The sequence below is a fragment of the Labrus mixtus genome, chromosome 6 (genome assembly GCF_963584025.1).
Source record: "Labrus mixtus chromosome 6, fLabMix1.1, whole genome shotgun sequence".
Taxonomy (NCBI): domain Eukaryota; kingdom Metazoa; phylum Chordata; class Actinopteri; order Labriformes; family Labridae; genus Labrus; species Labrus mixtus.
The window spans coordinates 20,100,103-20,123,392 of record NC_083617.1 but is presented as its reverse complement, the minus strand read 5'-3'; the positions used below and the strand labels follow the sequence as shown (position 1 = coordinate 20,123,392).

The 23,290-nt window shown below is 38.9% G+C and overlaps 1 protein-coding gene across 4 annotated transcripts; it reads right to left on the bottom strand.

Moving 5' to 3' along the window:
* Window positions 1-2,374: 2,374 nt before the first annotated feature.
* LOC132975686 (polycomb group RING finger protein 5-B-like) lies at window positions 2,375-22,135 on the bottom strand. 4 transcript variants are annotated; one of them, XM_061040407.1, is made up of 9 exons: window positions 21,873-22,135; window positions 17,000-17,828; window positions 15,512-15,608; window positions 14,879-14,934; window positions 12,255-12,319; window positions 11,394-11,567; window positions 11,048-11,146; window positions 10,158-10,247; window positions 2,375-2,833 (listed from the first exon to the last, which is right to left on the bottom strand). In XM_061040407.1, exons 2-9 carry the CDS (start codon window positions 17,112-17,114, stop codon window positions 2,786-2,788), a joined length of 744 nt encoding a protein of 247 aa, XP_060896390.1. In that variant the 5' UTR covers window positions 17,115-17,828; window positions 21,873-22,135; the 3' UTR covers window positions 2,375-2,785. The 4 variants fall into 4 exon arrangements, with proteins under 4 accessions (XP_060896390.1, XP_060896388.1, XP_060896387.1 ...); XM_061040405.1 differs by having other exon boundaries at window positions 11,394-11,575; window positions 12,260-12,319; window positions 21,868-22,132; XM_061040404.1 differs by having other exon boundaries at window positions 11,394-11,575; window positions 12,260-12,319; window positions 21,873-22,132.
* Between the last annotated feature and the right edge of the window lie 1,155 nt (window positions 22,136-23,290).

Here is a 23,290-nt window from a genome sequence, read left to right as displayed (position 1 = left end):
GTACCTAGACTATACCTTTATGAACCAGATCCATTGACTATTCCCTCCATTTCATCGTTTCAAAATGTACACAGAGGGTACTACGGAGTTAAGAGGTCAGCATCATTACAGTGGGTCATATAGAAACCCACAGGAACCTTTGACCTACATAACTCTGACCTGAAAAAACAACTACAAGTGCAAAACCAACACCTGGAGGGATATGTGTGCAAAACTGAGAAGATGTTGTTTTTCTGCAGTGTGTATAAGCATATGCTTGTGTGTGTGTGTGTGTGTTTATGCATTCACATTAAGCACATACATTGGTGTGGAATAGATGGAAGCATGCCATCTGCTACACCTGCTATACAAGTGTTTATATAGGTCATCATGACACGTGTGTGTGTGTGTGTGTGTGTGTGTGTGTGTGTGTGTGTGTGTGTGTGTGTGTCATTACTTACATTCCTGCCTGTTTTTCCCCTCTGTTCTCTCCATTCATATATTCAGGCAAAGACATAATTCACCCGTTTTATTATCAGACACACTCTTTCACCCTGATCACCACAAGACATAAACCATATTGAATATATGTGTGTGTGTGTGTGTGTGTGTGTGTGTGTGTGTGTGTGTGTGTGTGTGTGCATGTTTGGGTGAGGTATGAGCAGTGACAGAGGAAGTACTTAAATCATTCATTTCAAGGTTACAACAGTAACATTTTACAGTCTCTCTTTAAATAAAATGACTGTTGTAAATAAGTAGGTGCTTGTTATTGTTGCTGATCAGTGTCAATCATTTTTATGCTGATGCCTATCAAAAGACTTTAGCAAGATTTTTAAAGCCTGAAGTGTGACCTCCTCCCAAATCCAGATACTTTTTAGTCACACTAGATTTTGCATAGACTGGCTATCTTCCACATTATGAATAACTAGACTTAAACTAGATTCCTGTTGATATTACTTTCCCTCACGTTGCTGGGGGAAATTTTCCAGACTTTTCCCCATGTGTACTGTTGTTGAGATAGCCAAGGTGACTTACTTTGTTGTATTAGCATGGGCTAGCATTTCAAGCTTCAAGGTGTTTCAAAGCATTTCTCAACTACCTAAACTTTGATCTTAGCTAAAAGTCACCCAGTCAATAAGGTGTCCAAAATTCTAGCAACGGGGCATTTTTTCACCCCACCTTCAGTGAGGAAATGCCAACAGCATCGTTTGTGAGCGCCTCCTTGGAGTCCCCTCTATGGTTATATACCCAGTTAGCTTTTCTTGAGATGACACTATCTGTACATTTTACATTGTTGTCTTACTCGTAGTACTGTTTTATGTAGTTAAATAGCCCTACACACCATAATGGTGGTACTTGAAGAGCCAAACATTCACTGAGGTGGTACTCATTGTGAAAAGGTTGAGAACCACTACATACATGCATTGGCAAAGAATGTTTGGCATGTTTTTCATGGGCGCAACCCACATACCCACATACTTATCCCAAAAATGTGGGTTCCTTACAAATGTGTCACCATTTGAAAGGGAAATAAACTGGCTTTCCAACGGTATAACATTTATCGCCAAGAAGCATTGTTAAAACAAAAAATAATCTACCAAACACAAATTCCCCTACTTTTTGTGCAATGTTCTATATAGTTATACAGGAGGCGTTTTTATTCCTGATACTGTATGCATATTATTTATTATTGACCGCACACCACACACTGCGGACTGAGCTCATTCTCTGTGCCACTCCAAAAGAATCCAGACTTCGTACTGCTTTGCGTTGTTTACTGCTAGTGGGTGCCGAAGCTTCAACTGGCACTGCTTATGTCGCCTCTTGCATTAGTGCTGGGTTCACTGTTGTTGACTTCAGTTCCTGCTGTGCTGCTCAACGTATCCGCCACACTTTTCTTTCTAATATTTCCCGTTTGGAGCCACAAATGGAAATAATTCATATTATCAAGTCATATTTGCTTCCCTTGCTTGCGATCACAGCTTTGCTAGTCAACCATTTGATTTGTACATCTTTATTTAAAAAAATAAAAAAAGTCAGAGACTCCCCAGAGTACCACAAGAGGAATCCCACATATCACCAGTGGTACTCGTACCACAGTTTGAGAATGAATGATGTAGGCTATACGCTCACAGATAGCATGCTGGTGGAGAAAAGAAGTGTGATCATTCATTTTAAGGATTTTAATCTGCAACTATCTGTTAGGTAAAATTACTCAGTCATTTGGTATAGGGTATAAGATAATAAAGTTGTGAATTTACATATGTACCAGATCCAAAGTAACCAATGGGGACTCAAGGAAACAGCCAGCATTTTTAAGGCCATGTGTTAGGCCTGCAAGACTCATTATCAGACGAGGAGAGTCAGTGTGATCAAAGGAAACTGAACAACCATCAACAGTAGAAAATCAACATTTAATCTACAGAGTTAAACAGGCAAAGCAAAGATATGGTCATACTTCATTTCTGATCTCAACAGGTTTTAGGCACAGGGACATACATTTAAAAATATCATATATTATAGCATATATTATTCTATGGAGCATAAAACCTCTTTACCATAACAACATAAGCACTTCATTGTTGGCTGTACAAAAATACATTTAAATCTCTCTCTCATTCTGCACGGTGTGGGCACATGAATGTTGGTGTGTGTGTGTGTGTGTGTGTGTTTTACATTATTGTGTTTCTTACTTAATATGTATGTCTGCAGGAGTGTGTGTGTGTGTGTGTGTGTGTGTGTGTGTGTGTGTGTGTGTGTGTGTTTAAGTCTGTAAGTGAATGACTGTTGTTTCTCCTCTTGCGGTTCAGCCAAAGTCGATCCGTGGCCGGTACTCAAGAACCATGGGATACGTCTGAGGGAGACACATAAAAAAAAAAGAAGTGTTTGAGAAAGAAGAAATCAATCTTTTAGTCATCACACTGTAAAAGTAAACACACTTAAGGGGACAAACACACCACTGCTGCTGCTACAACAGTGCAAGTAAGCCTTTGATTAAAACTGAATCACTGAAGCTGGACAATCCTGTGTGCAGGTTTTTAACATTTTTTTAACCCTTGTTACGTGAACGAATTACTTGCACTGAAAAAACATCATGGTCAAAAGCACATATATAACAAAAAGCTGAAAAGCTAAAATAACAACTAAATGGGGCTAATGTAAGCTGTCACATATATTTTGTATTTCCATATTCATTATGAACTAATTAAAATAGCTGTGCCTTATTTATTTGACTACAAGTAAAAAACACCTTCTTAGTTCATTTCAGGAAATTAAATGTATTTGCTGTGCAATGATACTGTTTACTAGGCCCCTAGAATCCCTTAGTAATCCTAAAGACATGTACTATTCAGTTCACTGTCATTAAGTTGTATATAAGACCTCTTAATAGTCAACACACTGAGGTCATGACTATTTAGGCAGTGGAGGAGCCAGTATTAGTATTTACAGCCAAAGCCAGACATGTTTTTTTTTAAAAACGTTTTAACCTGTGTCATAAAGCTCACACGTCCATATTTTATCTACTTGGGAGAACACAAGTTGGTTGACACTTTGCTTTCATCTGACTTCAAACTGCAGGTTCCCTGTATTCTGGTTTTAAAGAAGAATATAAAACTGTTTCCATTCAACTGTTTCCAGAGAATCCACCTCGCTCTGCTCTGAAGGAATGGAGGCCAAGAGTCTGATGCAGAAGAAATAAAACAGAAAAAGTATTAAGAGGCCTGGCTGCTGCTCGCTCTGCTGAGGAGCAATTGAAAAGTTAATTTTCCAAAAAGGCTGTTGAGTGTTTGGAAAAGCACCCATAGTCTTAAACGTGACACTTGATATAAATTGTGCGTGGGAGTGAAGTAGATAAATCCACTCTTTATGTTGGGGCCAGGGGAAAATCTTTTCGATTCCAGGTTTCTAAGTTTTGAATAAAAATATGACATTTTGATGTTTCATATTTCAAAAACAAAAGGTACAATCACCTAAGTACCATAAAACTATGTTTTAAGCCAACATGCTTCAAGGTGGAAAGTGAGAAGTGATAAACTTAAATCAACAAGTAAGTTGGAATACTGATAAGGGTTAACAAGATCCAAGTCACTTAACTGGAACTATTTAAAGCTTTTGATGCAATCTGCCACAAATACACAAGTCCATGTGGGAATGAAGAACTTGAAAAAAAAAAGAATCAACATAGTGCACAACAGCACATTGCAGAGTTGAGAGCAAACATGTCAACAAATGGCATCTGCAAATTTAACCTCTGTTGTCAGACAAAAAATATCTGCAGCTATTTCAGAAAGCCTCTTTTTCATGCTGACAATACTTAGTTGTACACCAAACATCCTGTAGTAAACCTGAGGAGACAGCTATTTTCCCAGATTTTGGTTTAATCATTTGCCATGCAGGCTGCACAGTGGTGCAGATATTAGCGCTGTTGCCTCACAGCGAGAAGGTTGCTGTTTCGAATCCCCCGTCGGAAGGGAGCCTTTCTGTGTGGAGTTTGCATGTTGCCCCTGTGCATCCCTGGGGTTCCTGTGGGTACCCCTGCTTCCTCTCACAGTTCAAAGACATGCTCGTTAGGTCAATTGGTGACTCTAAATTGCCCCTAGATGTAAGTGTGAGTGTCTGTCTCTATGTCAGCTCTGGGATTGATTGGCTATCATTCCAATGTACCCGCCTCTCGCCCACAGACAGCTGGGATCGGCTCCAGCTCCTCGCGACCCGAAAACGATTAAGTGGTACAGATGATGGAGGGATGGATCTGCCATGTGCTTTCCTCTTGCTGAGTATTTAGCTAGTACCCTCAGATTTTCAGAAGTAAACAGTGGATGGCTTGGACTAGGGGTTCCATGAACTTTCAGGCTGCTGTGTGGGCTTGTTGCCTTTAGGCCCATTCAGTTAGCCATCCATCATTGTTGGTAAATAATAGAAATGTCAACTCGTACATTTTCCCCCCTCAGCTATTAAGCACATTTGAAACAGTCAAAAGATGTAAGCTGCCCTTTACATAAAATATTTAAAGAGAATAAAGGTGAGTGTTTTTGTGAGAGCCGCTGCAAAGTGAGGAGTGTGTCTCCTGGTGTGGAGTCTTGTCTCCTATTTCTGGCAGCTTGATGCTGCTGGTGCTGCAGAGTACAGCTGCTGTCATCTGCTCCAGCTTTCTGCATTTTGCTGCATCACGTCTAAAAATAATAATAAAAAGGACCACACTAAATCTAACCTAAACAGAAGATCACTGCATCTCAGTGTCTGCTTCTCTGACACTCTCTCGCTCAGCATATCTGTCTCCACACACTTTTATTACACAGCACTGAGGCATCATTTTGTTCAGCTTACAAGCATTTTGTTCTGGTGTCAAATTTATGAAAGTAAGGATCATCCGATTCTCAACTCCAGTAAATTGAAACTAAATGTTAGTTTTTTGTTTTTGTTTGTTTTTTGTGCCTTTAGTGCAGAGATAGGACATTAGATAGAGGTGGAAATAAGAGAGAGAGGTATGAGCCCAAAAAAGAAACCAATTGTCTTATCATCTCTTTGCAACTGACAAGTCTGACCTAAGTTACAAACAACTCTTAAAATTATTGTATGTGTACTGAAGGTCTGATTGATCATCTCAGATAAATTCCAGAAAGTCAGGAGATTTAAACGCTGGGTGGATTGCACGGAACAGTGTCCAGCAGTTCTGTCGCTCAAGTCGATATTTTTGATCAAGAACAGATTATTAGCTCCACTTGCATACAGATAATTGTTTAAAGAGAAAAATAAATCGTTTCAAGGACTCGCCTGCTTTTGCTCTCTAAAAGGACTATTCTTCCATCATACACAACTGACACCTGATTGGTCATTTCAACTTGGGTTACAAAGAAACAAAAAACATAAACCAGAATATGTACAGGTTCTACATTGTTATGTAAAATGTGTAAACTGAGATTAGTAAAGCGAAAAACATTACCAGATTATTTTGGCTGAACTTGAGTTCAAACCAAACCTACGTTTTTTTATTCAGTAAAAAATGTCCTCAAATCTTAAAGAGCCCATATTATGCCCTTTTTGGGGTTCGTATATTTAATCTATGTACCTACTTTTGTACGTTCACAATAGCTAAAGTCCGAAAAAAAGTGTCTGTTTTCATGTACTGCTCCTCCTTACTCCCTCTACGCTCTGAGTCCGTCAGCTACGCTCTGCTGAGCCCCCACTGTTAGACCCCACGTGGGCCAAGTCTGCTCTGATTGGTCTGCCGATCCGCTCTGCCGTTATTGGTCAGTTGCTCAGCACGGTTCTCAGAAATGTCCCGCCTCTTTTACCACATTGGGAATGCAGCCACTGGCTCCATCCGAGGGGAGCATAAACATTAGCACCTTAGCACTACTGTGCTACCGCAGGCTACGGCATATCGTGGGCGTGCTACAGAAGTTAATGAGCGTGCAACATGAGCTGCTGGGCTTGCCACAACGAGGGAATGGGCTTAGATCAGTGATCTCACACTGACAATGACGTCGGACTGACAATTTTTTATCGAGGGGGGCTAGAACCGAGCGTTACATGCGGCTAATGCTACAGCTAACAGGAGGACGTAGGAGAAGCCATGCACCGGACACTTGGAAAACACACTAAAGGACATATAAAACCAGAAAAAGCATAATTTCACCTTTGCCTATACTTAGCCAAGCATTAACCTGTGCATGACCACATGGGACTCTTATGAAGCTTCCTCCTGTCTGTGCAGTACAAGGAACAAGAAGAAAAATGTTCATGAATGGAGTCCAGCTACTATTTATTTTTCTTCTAATATATTTGCTTTTGAAGGGAAAAGACAGATTTGCTAGGTCCATTTTAGTCAGTCTTTGTTTTTAGTGCTGGGTGATATAATGAACTGTCAGTCAGCAATAAGAACCCTCTGAGTGTGTTGATCATCCAGTCAGAATCCAGAACAGTTCAATCTTGATATAATTTCAGTGTCATGTTTTGCTCATCAGTTTGATGGCAATCTGAAGGCAGTTTCCTGTCAGAGGGAGTAAATGAAGCCAAACTGTTAAGTAGACAGAAGGATGAGACAGATGAATGAATACTCTTTATTCCTCGTCTCTTTGTCTCCATCTCTGACTCTAAGCTTCAGATCTGTCTCTCACCCTCTTCGTCACCCCTCTCCTTACGCTGCCCTTAACCAAACAGGGCTCAAACAGGATTTCAAATCCTTTCTTGGTTGTTATCCTTCCGAGTCACCGGGTAGGACATCATTCTGACTTTGACTGTAAGAAGAAGACTTACAATGGAGAAAGCTAATAAAATACATTTAATAACAAAATCATTTTATATGAAACCATCATAGACTGTATAAGTCATGGATATAGAATCAGTGACGCCATGTGAGAGGTTAAGAAAAAGTTGTGAAAGGACTGAGACTTAAACATGTCCATTGCCTTAAGAGCTAGACATATTTAATAAGACAACAAAATAATAAGTCCTCTGTAATATCTGCTGGGTCTGTTACTGAAAGGTAAAAATCGCCTGCTCTACCACAAAACACTGAAATCGTGGAATAATATTAGTCCTGTAAAATCTCATAGGAATTTGTGGTTAGAGATATATATTTTTATTGTGCAAGAGTTTCTGTTTTGGGGCACTGGTGGCGTCCCATGTGTCCTCCAGACGGGCGGCCTCGGTTCGAGTCCGACCTGGGGCTGCTCTCCCAAATGTCAATCCCTGCTCTCTCTCTCTCCCTGATTTCTGACTCTATCCACTATCCTATCTCTCCAGTGGAGGCACAAAAGCCCAAAAATAAATCTTAAAAAAAATAAAAAAGATTTTCTGTTTCCTCTGTTCTATTTTCTATCTTTATCTTAAAAAAAAACTGAGGATCAGATATTGTATGGAGCCTTCACATTTAACCCAGGGGGGATATTGTGAGTTTAATCAAGTGACTTATCATGCGAAGTGGCACAAACATGGAGGTCCTCTATTTCTACAACTCGTGATTTTCTCTTAAAATTAAGACCATCCATAGAAAAATGGACTTCCCTTTATGTACAATATGCTCACCTGGTAACAAATCCTTTTTTTTTTCTTTTTTTTTTAAAGTTTTCCAGCTCTAAATACTTAGCACGACTAACAGCAATAAGTCAGAACAGCTCTATTAACTTTGCTGTGTATGCCCTGCAGTCTTTTTCTGCTGTGTATCATCAGTATGTGTCTTTTTAACAACAGTGAGTGGAGTAGTGCTGGCAGGGATTACTTACCAGAGCAGTGTACCAGTGTGTTTTTAATGTAATAAGGACTGTTTAATAATGTTTACATAATGTTGGCTACATAACTTTCCATATGGGATAAAAGCCCAGATGGAAAATGATGAAATCTGAAATTCTGACAATCTGTGCACACTTAACGGACAATCTGTATCTCATTATTACATAAGACGGATGTCAGTTCCAACCGAATGATTAAGGTCAAACAATGTTTCTCTGTCGTAGGAAAACAGGTAACAGTTGGCTTTGTATGTTATACCCAAAGGCATTCTTCTTTTAGAATGGTACTGACTTTATTAAATCTGAATTTAAAGCAGCTTTACTTTGTCTTCAATTACAAATGTTTAGAAGTTGTGCATTTTTCTGGTTTAGCTGCAATACGATTATATAACAGCTCGGAATAATGTACAACATTGAGGTGTTTTATTTTCACTGCATGAAGATGCAGATCCAGAACACACACAAAAAAAGTAAATATATATAAATGTTATTGTTCGTGGTAAATGATTTGAAGAAAATGACTCTGACTCATATTATCCCTTTTGATGTGAGCACAACTAGAGCACAGAAACTACTGACTTTTTTAAAATCTCATTTCATCCTGGCTTTCTCTCCCTCTACTTTCCCTGCTTCAGCTCCTCCTGACCTCCTGACCTCTGACCTGGTATCTGTGTCCTCCTTTGGTACCAGCTGTGTACACCCCTAAGTCACTGTCAACAAGCGGTCAGGGCCTTTTGATTAATCACCTCTGATATGCAGTGCTTTAAAGTTACTGTGTAGATTTTTTAAACTAAAATATGTACATTCATAACTTAACCTATGCTAAGCCACAGAAAAAGGTCTTAAATACACACTAAAACACACACACACACGCGCGCACACACACACTCACACACTTACATGTGCACACTAACCCTAACCTTAAACAAGGACAACTCCTGCTGTTGTATGTCCATTTGTGCAAACGCTCTTGTATTTCTATCCACATGAGATTGAAATTTAAACCTTGTAAATGAAGAAATGTTGGAAAGTCAGGACCTTTCATCAAAGGTTTGTTTCTTTAGCATGAGCGTGTGAGTTATGTCTTTGTTTCAGAAGAATTACATCAAGCTGGTGAAAAGGTGTGTTCAGCAAATAAGCTAAGTTTCTTTTACATAACAAAGTCAACAGAAAGGCACAAACAAACGCAGCCTGAGTTTTGCTTGACACTTTGTCTGGCACTGTGTTGCAAAATTAGCCTTGAAATGATCTTGACATCCTAAGAATGCACTAGAAATGAGCAATATTAACTCAAAGTGATTTGCATGTTGTCTAGGGGAGAAACGTGACACATCCCGAAATCAGATCACAGCCATTGTGGTAAATACAGAGAAACTGCCAATCATAAGTGACTGGTGCTCTGCAGCATCATACTATGCACTGGTCAGATTCAAGAAGCTGGAAATGTCAGTAAAGATAATCCTGATGCAGTTCCTGGAGAAGGCAGTGACATTAACCCAAGCAACATGGCCATAACAGAGCAAAAGGAATGCAATGTGAAACTCTGTGCGAACTGTGCAAATTGCAGCCTTTTATACTAACAGAATAATGACAACAATAAGAAAAGTGACATCCTGCCTTCACTGAATCTGAGTAAAATAAATAAAAAACATTCTTTATATAGAAACCATTAAGCACAGAATGAAGAAGTGATTCAACCATCACAAGTTATTTCCAGCATAGTATTTGTTCTTCTGAGAGAATTCTGCTTACTCTCATTATTACTAACTTTACTCAGCTACAGCCCTAATCTTATCTTGAGCCAACTTTAAACTTAAATTTGAACAAAGTAAATATGCACTCGCAAACAAATGCTTTCCTGCACTGATGCATCTACACAACGGCATGCTACAAACACACTCACAGACACACACATAAACAGGAAGTGGGGGGTGACAGCCTTACATTCTCTCCATGTAGCCTCCATCGGGTCATGTAGATGAACTCCAGAGTGTGATCTCTGCCCATGATCTCTCCGTTACACAGCACATCCAGCTGCACAAAGGAGCCAAGAAGAAAGGGAGGCAACAAAACAATTCAATTTGTGAAAAGCGTCGATACAAGAAAGCCCTTTCAAACATGGCACCGAACTACAGAAAACAAATGAGGGAAACCGAATAAAAAGAATGCTAGTCCTGATGCACAGGCTGAAAGGAAAGGGGAAGTTCACAGTGGTTATGAGTGGGAGGCTGCACTACATGTGAGAGTGCGTGAAAGACTGCGTGAGTGTGTGATACATCCTAGATTAAACTCAGTCTTTAGCAAATATGGAAGCCAACAGATTGTTGGTTGTTTGGTAAAGTAAAGCTGAATGGAATATTAATGAAGTCTGGCTTTATGATCACTGGCTGATTTTAGAGTCCCAGTTACTCCCATAACAGTTTGACTTTTGAGACCATTACTCATTTGCTTAGAACTCAAGAGAATAAAATCGGGTTTATTGCCAAGTAGGTTTACACATGAAAGGAATTTAGCTTGTTGCTTTAGTGCAACATAATGAGCACAAGTCAAATAAAAGAGCAAAAGCTATCTTACAACAATACTCAAACTGTCAATGAACTTAAATATATGAGTATAAATAATATAAGAAAACAATATAAATACAATTCAAAACAAAATATGTCCAAAAAGAAAACCGCTTCAGCCTCATTCTGCTACATACCTTTAAATAATAGAGACACAAAAGCCTCCTAAAAGGTTTTTCATGACTTTGTCTGAGACTGGACAAGTATAAATAAAACACTCAACACATATTTTTCCTATAAAGACATTTTTTGAATGAATGTGATTCTTACCTCGTAAGAGCTGGGCAGCTTTAGTTTAAGACTGAGGAACTTCTTAATTGTTCCCACGGTGACTCTGCTGGAGCAGCGGATGAACCTCTTCATTAAATCCTAATGGGACGAGGGACAAATGATATTACACCCTGGCAGCTAAAGAAATGAAAGTGGGATTTTCTACGATAGGACCCCAAAAAACGTTACAAAAAACTCAAAATGGACTGTCCCAAAAGCTTGGAATCATTTACTAACCAAGCAGCAAACTTTAGTGGAAAACGAACCATAGGGCTTCCATGTTCAAAGATATCATTTAAGAAGTTCTGAACTTAAAAGTTGCACATAAATTCTTATACAAACACACCGAGACAGTGCTCTCGCCCGACTGTCCTGTGTTGCGTAGGCAGTCCAGGCAGATTGCTATCTGAGGGTCACTCCTGTGGTAGTCGTCATCGCCACCATCCTCTTCACCGCCGCCGCAATCACCATCGCCGTCATCCCCTCCAACATCGGGCAGTCCGAGTCTTTGACACGTCAAGTTTTCTGCTGTACCAACACACACAACACACACAACACTGAGTGATGTCAGTCACTGGACGTTAACAGCTAGCATGGACATTACAGGTGATCTCTAAGTAAACTTTAGGTAGCCACTACAGTCTATCTTTATATTACATACCAGACTAAACAAGTGGTTAGTAATAAGGATAAAAAACATAACAAAACAAACAACTGAGTTGTGATAAATGATCACAATGAATTATTTTCTTATTTAGAGAGCAGAACATGCTCTGTTTTCACAAGAAGTCTACATAAGGGGGATGTGTGATATGTTAGCAGGGAATCCCCTGTCCCAGATTTAAATGAGCTGACTCAAATGTGCTGATTATTCAAAGACTGATGAATCAAGACATTAAAGGACAACAATCTGCCTCCTCAAAGAATGAGGAGGAAATAATAATGTGGTAACTAAACTGTTCTGACAAAGAAAGCTCAATTTTACATTGAAAACAGTAACCACATGACCTCTCTGTTTCCCTGCAATGGTTTCTAGATTAGACGTATGTAATGGATTACAAAGTGTATCATGAATCAGTTTTGCACATCGTTGAACTAAACACACAGAGTCTGAATTAAGAACAATACTTGAATATACTTGAAAAATCTAAACCCTTTAAAGTACAGGTATTATTTTTGCTGTGTCATAGTAACCATCCTGAAGCAGCTTGCCTTGGCCATTCTCTTTGGGCGGGTTCTTCTTCCAGAATTCCAGTTCCTGCTGTTCCTCCTCTGGTTCACAAAAATAACAGATACAAAGAAGACAGTGTTAACAAGCATGACTGGAAACCAAATCAGACACTCAGACTGAACCCTGAATTATAATCAAGAAAAAGTTAAGCTCTTATCTCTTAATGCTTTTGAAATCATTTCAAAGAAGTCAAAGAAAGCTGTAAACTATGAAGATGAAACCTGAGTTTACCAATTGTCTAAAGTAATTCTCAGATGTTAAAAAGGTCTTGCTAAAACTCCTTAAGTGACCTAAGAATATATTATCTACGTATATGAGCCACATGCGCTCATTTAATCACAGATAGATAACATCTATTCACCACAAGCCTCAGTTTGAACTATTGTGTAACCTTGATTATAAACATTTGTGTTTTAGGTCTTTATTCAAATACTTCTGCATTTGAGGCATTTGATTTATTGTAAAACTTGTGATTAGCTCATGTTATTATATTCAAATACACAGTCAGTCATAATGTGGTTACACAGATGTCTATGGCTGGTTTTTAAACCGCCTACAGCATACTACTACTGAACGTAGAATGTACTTTGCATACTACATTTGACAGTATTATGTAGTAGGACTGACAGTCAGTGATTATTTTGCAGTACACCAGGTTTCTGGTCTTGGAATGTGGAAGTAAACAACAACCCAGCTCACATCAATCACCACTACGGTGTAGCATTTTCTTACAGTCTGAAAAAAAGCTGACAAGTGATTCATTTTGATTTTCATGATTTTGAGTCTAAATGATACCTGGTGGTATCTTTGTGTGGTTTGGTCTGATTGTGATTATTTCCCCGGAAATGATGAGCCGTTGCTGTCTGTCATCTTGATCTCTGACCTTGTGCTTTGCATTGTGGGAAACAGTACGCAAGAGAGACTGGTCTGATGCATACTGTGATTTTTTCCCAAATCAGTACCGACATCCGTGTTTTTGCATTTTGCCTAAATCTGTATATGTACTACTAGTACAGTAGGCGGTTTAGAAAACAGCCTGCGACTTTCTTTCCGCACAGTTAGAGGATATTTAAGCCCCATATGATCAATGAAAAGATAAAACTTTATTGATTCCAACTGAGGTTAAGTTTGCTTTGGGCTGGCTTATTATAAGTGTAAGGTGAAACAAAATCCTCTATATGGATGTGACATGAGTCTGGTGAAGACAAAAAAAAACAATACAATAGATTTCATGTGATTCTGATTTTTTTTTTTTAAAGCAAAAAAATAGAAAATTTGTTTGTTCTTTCACTTGACCATGAGGTAAAATATAATGTTTGTTCTATTTCTTTGCAGAGTGCTCTGTAAGTTTAGGTGAAGTTATGGACACATAGAATTATGGTACCACAGCTTTAGTTGGACATGTTGACTTAGCTTCTTGCAGCCTGGGCTGCAGAGAGAAAGTTGTTTGTCTTCATCTTGTTTTAAAACTCTCCAGCTTCAAGCTCTCTGACATAATGTGACACTGACAAATGGATGATTTACTGATCTCAGCAAGAACTCCCTTATGTCATATAGGGAGAGCAGAAGTAAAAAAAAAAAAAGTAGCTGGATTTAGCTTCTCTCAGTGTTTTCTTAACTGAGTGCTCATAACAAAAGAAACACTTATTTGGAAATAGTAAACAGTAAGATTGGCAGTATGTAAATACAGTATACTGTAGTGGGGTCCGGTGAATTTCCTGCATTGTATGGACATTACCAGAGTCTAAAAAATTTACAAATATTATTACCATAAGACACTGCCTAAGAAAAGAATATGTTGGGACTTTTGGGGTTAAATATTTATCGATAAATGGGCACTGAGTCTGTAAACTTCCATAATAATAAAGTTATTAATAAAGTTATAATAAAGTTTTAATAAAGCCCTGTTGCCTAACAATTTGACACCAATCTTACTCAATAATGGCATGGTTTAGGAAGTATCAACTACTAATCAAGTGACATTAAAGTGTATAAATGGCAGTGTAGTTGTTGATGTTAGCTTGACTCCTCACTTCAGTTTCTAGTCTCCTGCACTGATTTCTCCCTGATTTATTTGAAGCAGAAACAACATGTTCAATGATGCCAAAATACCACACAAGGGCTAACTAGTGCCAATAGTGCAGACACAACACAAAGATTTGGGGAACAGGTGCTCACCGACTACCTGTTAGCCAATATCTGGTCATCACTCTGATGTGTGGTTAGACTACTGTTGTGTCTCTGATAGTATAAAAAAAAAAAAAAGAGTGAATTCTGGGCCTGCTCTTGATATTACAAAATGTTAAGTGTCTTTAGATAACATTTGTTATGAAATTATGCTACACAAATATTGTATACTTACTGACTAATTAGATGATTTACATGTACACAGCAAAGGAAAAAGCTGTATGTAATCATGTGTGGGGTCACCACATTGTTGCTCCAATGCATGCTGGAGGCTTATTATGTGTGCAGTGATAACCCCTTTACATGTCTTGTAATAAATTATATGTTTAGAGTCGTTTTCATGAAAAGCCACATAATTAATCACCGACTGAAAACTGAGGAGACAGATTGATGGGCTCCTCTGGCAAACTCACTTTCTCTCAGTCCGGGTACCAGCTTGAAAATGATCTCCTCCAGGGTGTTGTCCAATCTGAGAATACACAGAGAGAAGAGTGTGACAAGGAGATAGAGAGAACGATGATGGAGAGGTGAGGAGAAGGTTTTATTGGTTACAAGGAGGGAGGTTAAAGAGGAGAAGGTGACAGGTGTTAAGATAAGAGCAGCAATACAAAGTTTGCATCAGGGAGAATATCATAAAATAAAAGGCTGAGTGTTTAGGAAATTAGGGAACAAAGTATGATTGGTAGGTAGTGAGCAGTGGAACAGATAAAGTGTGAAGGACAGAACAGATGACAATCCCCTAAAAGAACAAACAATACAATGCTGTAGAAGATGAAGGATATTAAAACAGACATAAGTTTAAAAAAAGTATTGGATGAAAACAAGAGAACAATAACAAGTGGATCAAGAGGAATGTGAAACAATGGTGGGAAAGGAATCTAAATTTCAAAGCATAAAATACGTTTATTTTGAAAACTAGAAACATGTTTTTGGAGGAAGAGGCCGACACAAAGCTATGGAGAAGGAAGATAAAGAAAGATTAAAAGTACCAACTACAAGAAAGAAAGAAAGAAAAAAGCTCTGTATAATAAAAGTGAGTATCTTGCCTGAGCATCTCCAGTGGGTTGGTCTCATGGACCTGAATGCCACATTTAGGACAGTCATTGCTGTCCTCAAAGTGCTGCACAATGCAGCTCTTACAGACTGCAGAAGAAACAACGTCAACATCATTTAACAGGATTAAAGTACTTTCACTAATGGAAAATATTCATCAGACAGTTTGATGTCATGTTGTTTATGTGCACACATGACATGAGCAATCAACAACAGTCAGCTAGTAAGCTTGCTAGTTTGCAAGCAATCGGATTGCTCGCTAGATCAGAAGCTAATTCCTTAAAGGTCCCATATTATGCTTTTTCTGGTTTTATATGCTCTTTAGTGTGTTTTCCAAGTGTCCTGTGCATGTTTAGGCACATCTATGTACAAAATTCAAAGTAAGCGGAAACGCGGCTTCTCCTACGTCCTCCTGTTAGCTGTAGCATTAGCTGCATGTAACGCTCGGTTCTAGCCCCCCTCGATAAAAATGTGTCAGTCCGACGTCATTGTCAGTGTGAGATCACTGATCTAAGCCCATTGGCTCGTTGTGGCAAGCCCTGCAGCTCGTGTTGAAATTTCCGAGAAGCGTCTGGGGTCTAACAGTCTGGGCTCAACAGAGTGTAGCTGACAGACTCAGAGCGTAGAGGGAGCAAGGAGGAGCAGTACATGAAAACACACTTTTTTCAGACTTTAGCTATTGTGAACGTACAAAAGTAGGTACATAGATTAAATATACGAACCTCAAAAAGGGCATAATATGGGCTCTTTAATACGCTGCAGGGTAGCTGGTAAGTTTACAAACTATAAAGTGTCTTATTTCACGTGCTAATGTGTAATTGTGCTTCATAGAATAGAAGGACATAGAATGTTAGCAGTATGGTAAAATGGAAAAACGTCTCTGTATTCCAACTCAGCAGAGTTTAAGATTTTCAAATGGCTACACCCATTTTAGCCTTTTGGTAGCACCCTAGAAATAGCCTAAATTAGAAGTTTTGCAATACATATTTGTGTCAGCGATCAACATGTTTTTTTTTACTAATTGGCAGCTCATGATGATAAAATGATGAACTATATAATTGTATTGCAGCACTAGCTTGAAACCCAGCTAGATAAGTGACAGGACTGGATAAGGGTAGGGTCACCCACACAGGTGTTAGTGATTGAGACCATAATTAGAACTGTTGTCACGACGATGTGGACGTGGTCAAGGTGTTTTTGACTAACAGCTCCACTACCCTGTTCATTTTGACAAATCCATTTTGGAAGGATGACTTGGTGACCTGTTACCATTTTCAAGTTTCTACATCATAAATTGTCACCACAGTCCCACCTTTTCACAACCTGTCCTGGTGTAATCATCCAGAATAATTCAACAACATTCAACACCTGCGTGGGTGTACAGCGGCTTTAATGAATTCTGTCATTAACTAGTTCTTGAAACGAGTGTAGTGCATTGTCAATTGAAGTAACAAACACATGTTTTTGTGTGTTTTACTCACAGGTGTGCAGGCACTCGGTGACCGTGGTCGGTTTAATCAGGTATCCTCTACACAGGTAACAGGTGATGAAATGGTTAAAGTCTTGCACCAAGTGCCTCCTTCCTGTAGCAGCCATGTTTGGAGTTTATTTATGTAATGTTGCAGCAAGATACTGACCCGGGGTCAGGGTTTCAGTTTGAACCTGAAGTGAAAAGTCACCTTCTAGTTTTAGAAGAGTCAGACATCCATTCACAACAATGGGCAACGGATTGGATTACAGTAACAGGCTTTAATGTCCTGATACAGTTTAAACAGGATTGTTTCTTGAGTTGAATTAGGTGTGTAGGGTTGACTACACCAACTTTGGCTGATTTAAGTCCAGGACAGCGAATGTGTTCACTATCCACAGTGTATGAGATTAGACATCCTATTGTGTAAAATCCTTCTCCATTTTTTTATTGAAGTTCAATTTTGTAGTCAGTTTTTCTTCAGGAGCATCTCCCAATCAAATGTAATTCTGTGATTGATGAACCATGTTACTCCCAGCAACATAAAAAAAGGGACACCAGGTTTGTCCAGTCTGTGCAGTCCTCTTTCAGAAATACAGGTTTAATACATTCCAAAAACTCCAGGAGAATAAGATGTCTTGCTTTCCTCCTTGACTCAGCCACAGTGCCATTTTTAACTCATGAGGGAGGGGTTGGAGGTCAGCTGACAACGCGGAGGCCAAAGACTTCTGCTTGGTCGCCCTCTTATCCATCTGCCCATACATCATTTTGGAGCTGCTACTGTTGGTGTCTTCATTCCCATGGCAGCACTCCGTAAGTGTGGGCTGTCTGATGGAGGTACCCTAAGACATAAAACACAAATGGTTTGAGTGGGACTGTGCTAAATTCAGAGAAAACATTGCAAAGATTTAATAATAACAAACACTTTCATACAAACACAAACACCATAAAAGATCAACTAAAACATAATATTTAAATTATGGAATAATTACAAAGTTAAAAATTAAATATTAAATCAGAAGAGGATATACTTTATTAATCCTTCGATGGGAAATTCCATTTTACACTCCGTTGTAACATGCTTCACACTCATAGACTCAAATACACACACATGCCAAAACAGGATCCTATTGACATGCACTAATGGAGAGACGTCAGAGTGAGGGGGCTGCCCACAGTGAGTGCTCCTGCCTTGCTGAAGGGTACCTTGTTAGTGTTCAGGAAGTGAACTGGAACCTCTCCAACTACCAGACAAATTTCCAGATTTGGTCTACACTGAAACCTGAACTGGGCGACCCTCCGCTTCCCAAACCAGGTGCCTATAGACTGAGCTACTGTCGCCCCTTCAGAGATCAGATATTGATATTGAAGTGCCAATTCACTACAGAGCACAATATCATCAAGCAGAGGCTCAACGCGAGGATCACATGCTGTTGACTTGCAAAGAGTCGCTTTAAAGGTCAGTGTTAGTAAGACTTGGATGAAAACCAGATGCTTTTAATGTCACCTTGCAGACTTAATGAACTATGATGATCAGTTTTTTTGATCAATGGATTTAGTAATCCTTCACTGCCTTTGAGACCATGGTATCCCAGTTTTGCCCTTTACCTATCCAACAAAAAGCTGAGTATCCACAACCTGTCACTGTGAGGTGTGGGGCATTGTTCCACTCAGCAGATGGACGGTGAAGTTTATTCAGTAAGGGCAATTAAAAGTTTCTGAGTCGCCGAATAGTAGAAAACTCTCCTTCTTAACAACAATCTACCAGGATTTAGTCCAACAACTCCAACAAGTTTAACTTTTTAAATGTAAGAGCAACTCCATTGTCATTCATTACAGTCAATCAAGTACTCAACTCCTCATAGGTCTTATTAGTACTTCATGTTTGACAATAATGTTGAGTCAAAAAAAACCAAATAAAAAACCTCTAACCAACCCTGGTTTATTGTTGAGCATTTTGATACTGGGTACTATTCGAACGAATTTACTATGGTCTAATAAGTTCCCCCCAAAATATTAGAGTGCATTATCGTCCAGGATACGAAGCAGGCTTTGGACAGAAGAAGAGACTAGACAAACATTCAACAGAAAAAATATGAGAAAAAAGTTTATTTTAACATTTTAACTTTATTCCTGAAGTGACAAATAAAAATATATAACATAAATAAACATTCCCCCTCAGACTTGTGTTTTATTTTTGGTACAACTGAAAGTTCTGATATTGTCTCAATACAAAATTAAAATAAATCCTTTCCTTTATTATTTTACTTTACTCAGACTTAAAATTATGCCATTCAGTTCTCTCTAAACCAACCATAATGACCTTTTTTTGAAAATCCTGTGCACCTATGTTAAGTTTCATGGCTACTCATTCATAATTATTGCATGTCTATATATTTGATCCTTCTCTGTCCTTTACATCTTTTTTGTTTAAACTGTTTTATTGTAAATCATTTGTATCACTCTCTAATTAATACATCTTAAAAGACACTTTACATGATATAACATGATGTACATTTATGCAGCAGGATTGTTGCAGGTCTGACCTACATTTATTTTTTCCCAGGATCACATTACTATAGAAAGCACCTAAACTCTCCAACTTGCCCCAATTCCAACCCCTACTTAAGTGGATCTGAATTAATTTTGGTTTCCCTGCTTCAAATATAGATATTAGGATTAATAATACACTTTTTTAGAATTAATTACACCAATTAGAATTTTCACATGTACTATGCCTTTAAGAAACCCTGTATTTGCAATGCTGCTGTTACAGTAAATGAAGTAAGCAGTATAGTAAATGTTTCTGGATGTGGGATTAGTCACTGTGCTCAGGTCTGACTCATTCCCTTTGTGAGTAGTTTGTTCATTACTTGATAACAGGCTACCTTTAAATATTTGTCATCATGCAAATTACTATGATAATGATTACAGAATAAACAGGGTTCTTTGCTAGCAGGTTGTGTGCACTTGCGTCATCCTATATCTCATACGTGTTTGAATATGTAATTCACATCAAAGTACAAAAGGACATTTTTGTTTTGGTCAGTTTACCTGCCACAACTTCCAAATCAGGGATCATAATTTACTCATACAATGAATGGTGGCAATATAGTTGACTTTTTTCAGAACAACTAAGTAAGGCAGCATTGTCTCTGTAAATTCACCATTCTGTATCAAAGACATTATGTATTACTGTTGGAATATCATGGAAATAAAACAGTGATTTGATCCATGTGATGTTGTAGCCTACTAAAATAGTGGACTAAAATGATTGTTGACATAAAATAAAACTAGATAAAGTAATATTTCATATGTTTTCTTTAAGTCCTTGTGCTTAAAATAAGCCAAGAAATAATGACAGTAAATGATAGTGTGTCCGGTTTAAAATTACATTGTATATTGTAATATCAGGCATAGGTTTACAGAAATGTTGACAGATTTTTGAGTTACTTTTAATAGGGATTAATGACTAAGGGATTCTGAGAATTATTTTGCTTAACTGTTTAATCATCATAAAAATGTGTACTAACTTGTTCCTAGACCTGCAGTTCTACTTTCCAGATGACAAACAGAAAACTGAATGATTGGGACAAAAAAACACAACAACCTCATAACAAGTCAAAGGGGCAACAAGCTTTTCAATTTGTCCACATGGTTACTATGAAAGAACTGTGAACTGTTAAATAAAGTTTTTTCCTTTTTTTTCCAGCCAGTCTTATTATTAGGGGGCTCACATTTGCCCCCCCCCCCCCCCCATGTCTCAGGGACATTCAGATTGAAGGCAAAACATCACAGGGATGTAAATATTGCACCTTCAACCAGCAGTCTGAATAGGGCTACTGTCCCTGGCCAAGGGCAAATACAAAATGAAAAATGTCTCTTTTGAGACTTATGTTAATGTAGATTTTGAGTCATTATTTACTGTGAAGGCGTATTGGATCATACAGTACGTGAGAGTTGTAATTTAACCCATTTGCTACAAAAATAAAAACGGAAGGCTATATAGGAGGAAAAGCCTGTATTACTTTTCCTCTGGGGAGCAGTTTATTCTCTTCTATTCCGTCCATCATTTATGAAATTACGTCATATCAAACGCATATTAAAATGCTGTGTGCACGTCAGGTGTGTAAACAGTGGTGAACACATGCAGAGCTAGACTCAGGCAGCTTTACTCGCGACAGAAACTGCCTACAGACAGAGGAAACGGTGTTTACTTCACTCCAGACTCCTGTTTCTTCCAGCGTGGGTCGCTTTTTGCTAGAAAAATCGCAAGTGCGCAGTTCAGAAAATCCCCCTCAGTGTCCATCAATGAGACAAAGTGTCTCGCGCGCACACATACACATGAGCCTGCTATTTATTCAAACGGAGCGGATCCGCTTATCTCATCGCTAAGGCGCGTCATGGTCTACGTCACCTGTGTCAAAACAACATCAATGGACGACACACGCACACTATATTGATACACGCTTACATGTAATAGCCTACATGTTCAAAAGATCATGTATCGCCAGCATAAGCGTGTGTCGCAGCTCCTTACATACCCATCAATACACACACAGAAAGACACGCGCACACAGCACGTATCGACCATAAAAGTTACAGAGCTTCATGTTAAGACACTTTAACGACATGAACAGGAAGCTTGCTGCACGCAGGCTATACATTGCGTGAACATACCGTAATCCCGCGTGTGAGTGTGCACGGCGACGCACTTTGCGTTTCAGGAGAGAGCGAGAGTGGGGGGAGGGAGGGGGACAGAGAGAAAGAGGAGGTCCAGCCAGCAGCGTCAAAGTTTGGCTGTAACGTAACGCGACCGACGTCGACTGATGAATTCGCTATTCGCGAAGAAATTGTCAGAAATAATAACACATAGCCTACCTTACCTCCGACACACTTTCCTTCTGTCCCCGGACTTAAAGGTGCCGCGACTGGGCAGGAATGTCCACCATGACACCGCTGGGTCCTCCCGTGCAGTCAGGTCCGTGTACTGGGAGAGGAGAGAACACGGAACTGGTCGGCGAGGATCTGCCCCAGTCCGTCCAACAGCTAGGCAGGCAGGCAGGCAGCAGATAGCAGCGGTGGGCGGGGAGCCACCAGGCAGGCAAGCAAGCAGTCAGGCAGGGCTCGGAAACTGAAAGCGGTTGTGTAACTCAGTGACTATTGGCCTACAACACACACGCGCGTGCGAGGGCGCGCGCACACACACACACACACACGCTCTCAAACACATCGGATAAGATACACAGTCATGGATACGATGCTTGCTATATCAGCTATGTGTAAAGATGAACAGAGATGGATTGCAGGTAGGTTACACAGAAAGAAAAAAATAAATAAAACGGGCCTGCATAAAATCTTTTATTTCGATCAAGTAGGACAGTAGGCTAAAACAGCCTGTTTTACTATTGGTGACAAATGTCGCTCAATGGGACAATAAAGTATATTGTATCATATTGTATTAGTGTCATACAATCCACAATGCCTAACCTAGAAACAATTTAAGCCAAATACACAAATCATTTTTTTTCTCATTTGATACTAGTCTATTTATAAAAAAAAAAGTTTCTTCAAATCGCACTAGTCACACAAATTGGACATGAGTATTGAACTAACTAATTGATCATGTTTCCAAAAATGTAGTTCAACTTTGTTATCTTACAGTAATTTATTTGCTTTCTGTTCTCAAGTTAATTTACAACAACAAAACAACGTTTAACTATATAATCTTAAAATAGGCTATCCATGTCTCGCAGCATCATTTATCTAGAAATTTGAGGCCATATATTGTGGCTCACTTGGATGAGCCTTTGTACGCAGTGACAAAGTGACTGATGAAAAGTCGAGATTTACCAATAGGATGCATTTGATGGGGACTTTTATCTCAAACTATTCGGTATAAAATTTTACATTCCCACTCTCAAGCAAAGAATTTAACGGTGAGAACCCCACACATTTGTTGAGCCTGATATCAATGTGGAGGACCAGCAAGACACCAAAGTGGAAATCTGTTCAGGGTTGGTCTAAGAGTTCAATATCCCCACAATTTATCTTTTGCTTATCTATTGTAATCTTTTCAGCTTACACTCATTTTTTTTCAACCATCAAGGCTAGTTGACAGGATAAAGTGATCCTCTATTTTTCTGACCAGAGACCATTCACTAAGACACTTACTTTATTGTGCTCCTCATTCGGATATTTTGACATCTTAAGTAGTGAATGAAGAGCTACATGAAATGTAAAAAGTGTTGCATATTTTTGGAACGTTGAAGAAAGGTTTTGTTTTTTATGTTGGGATTGAATA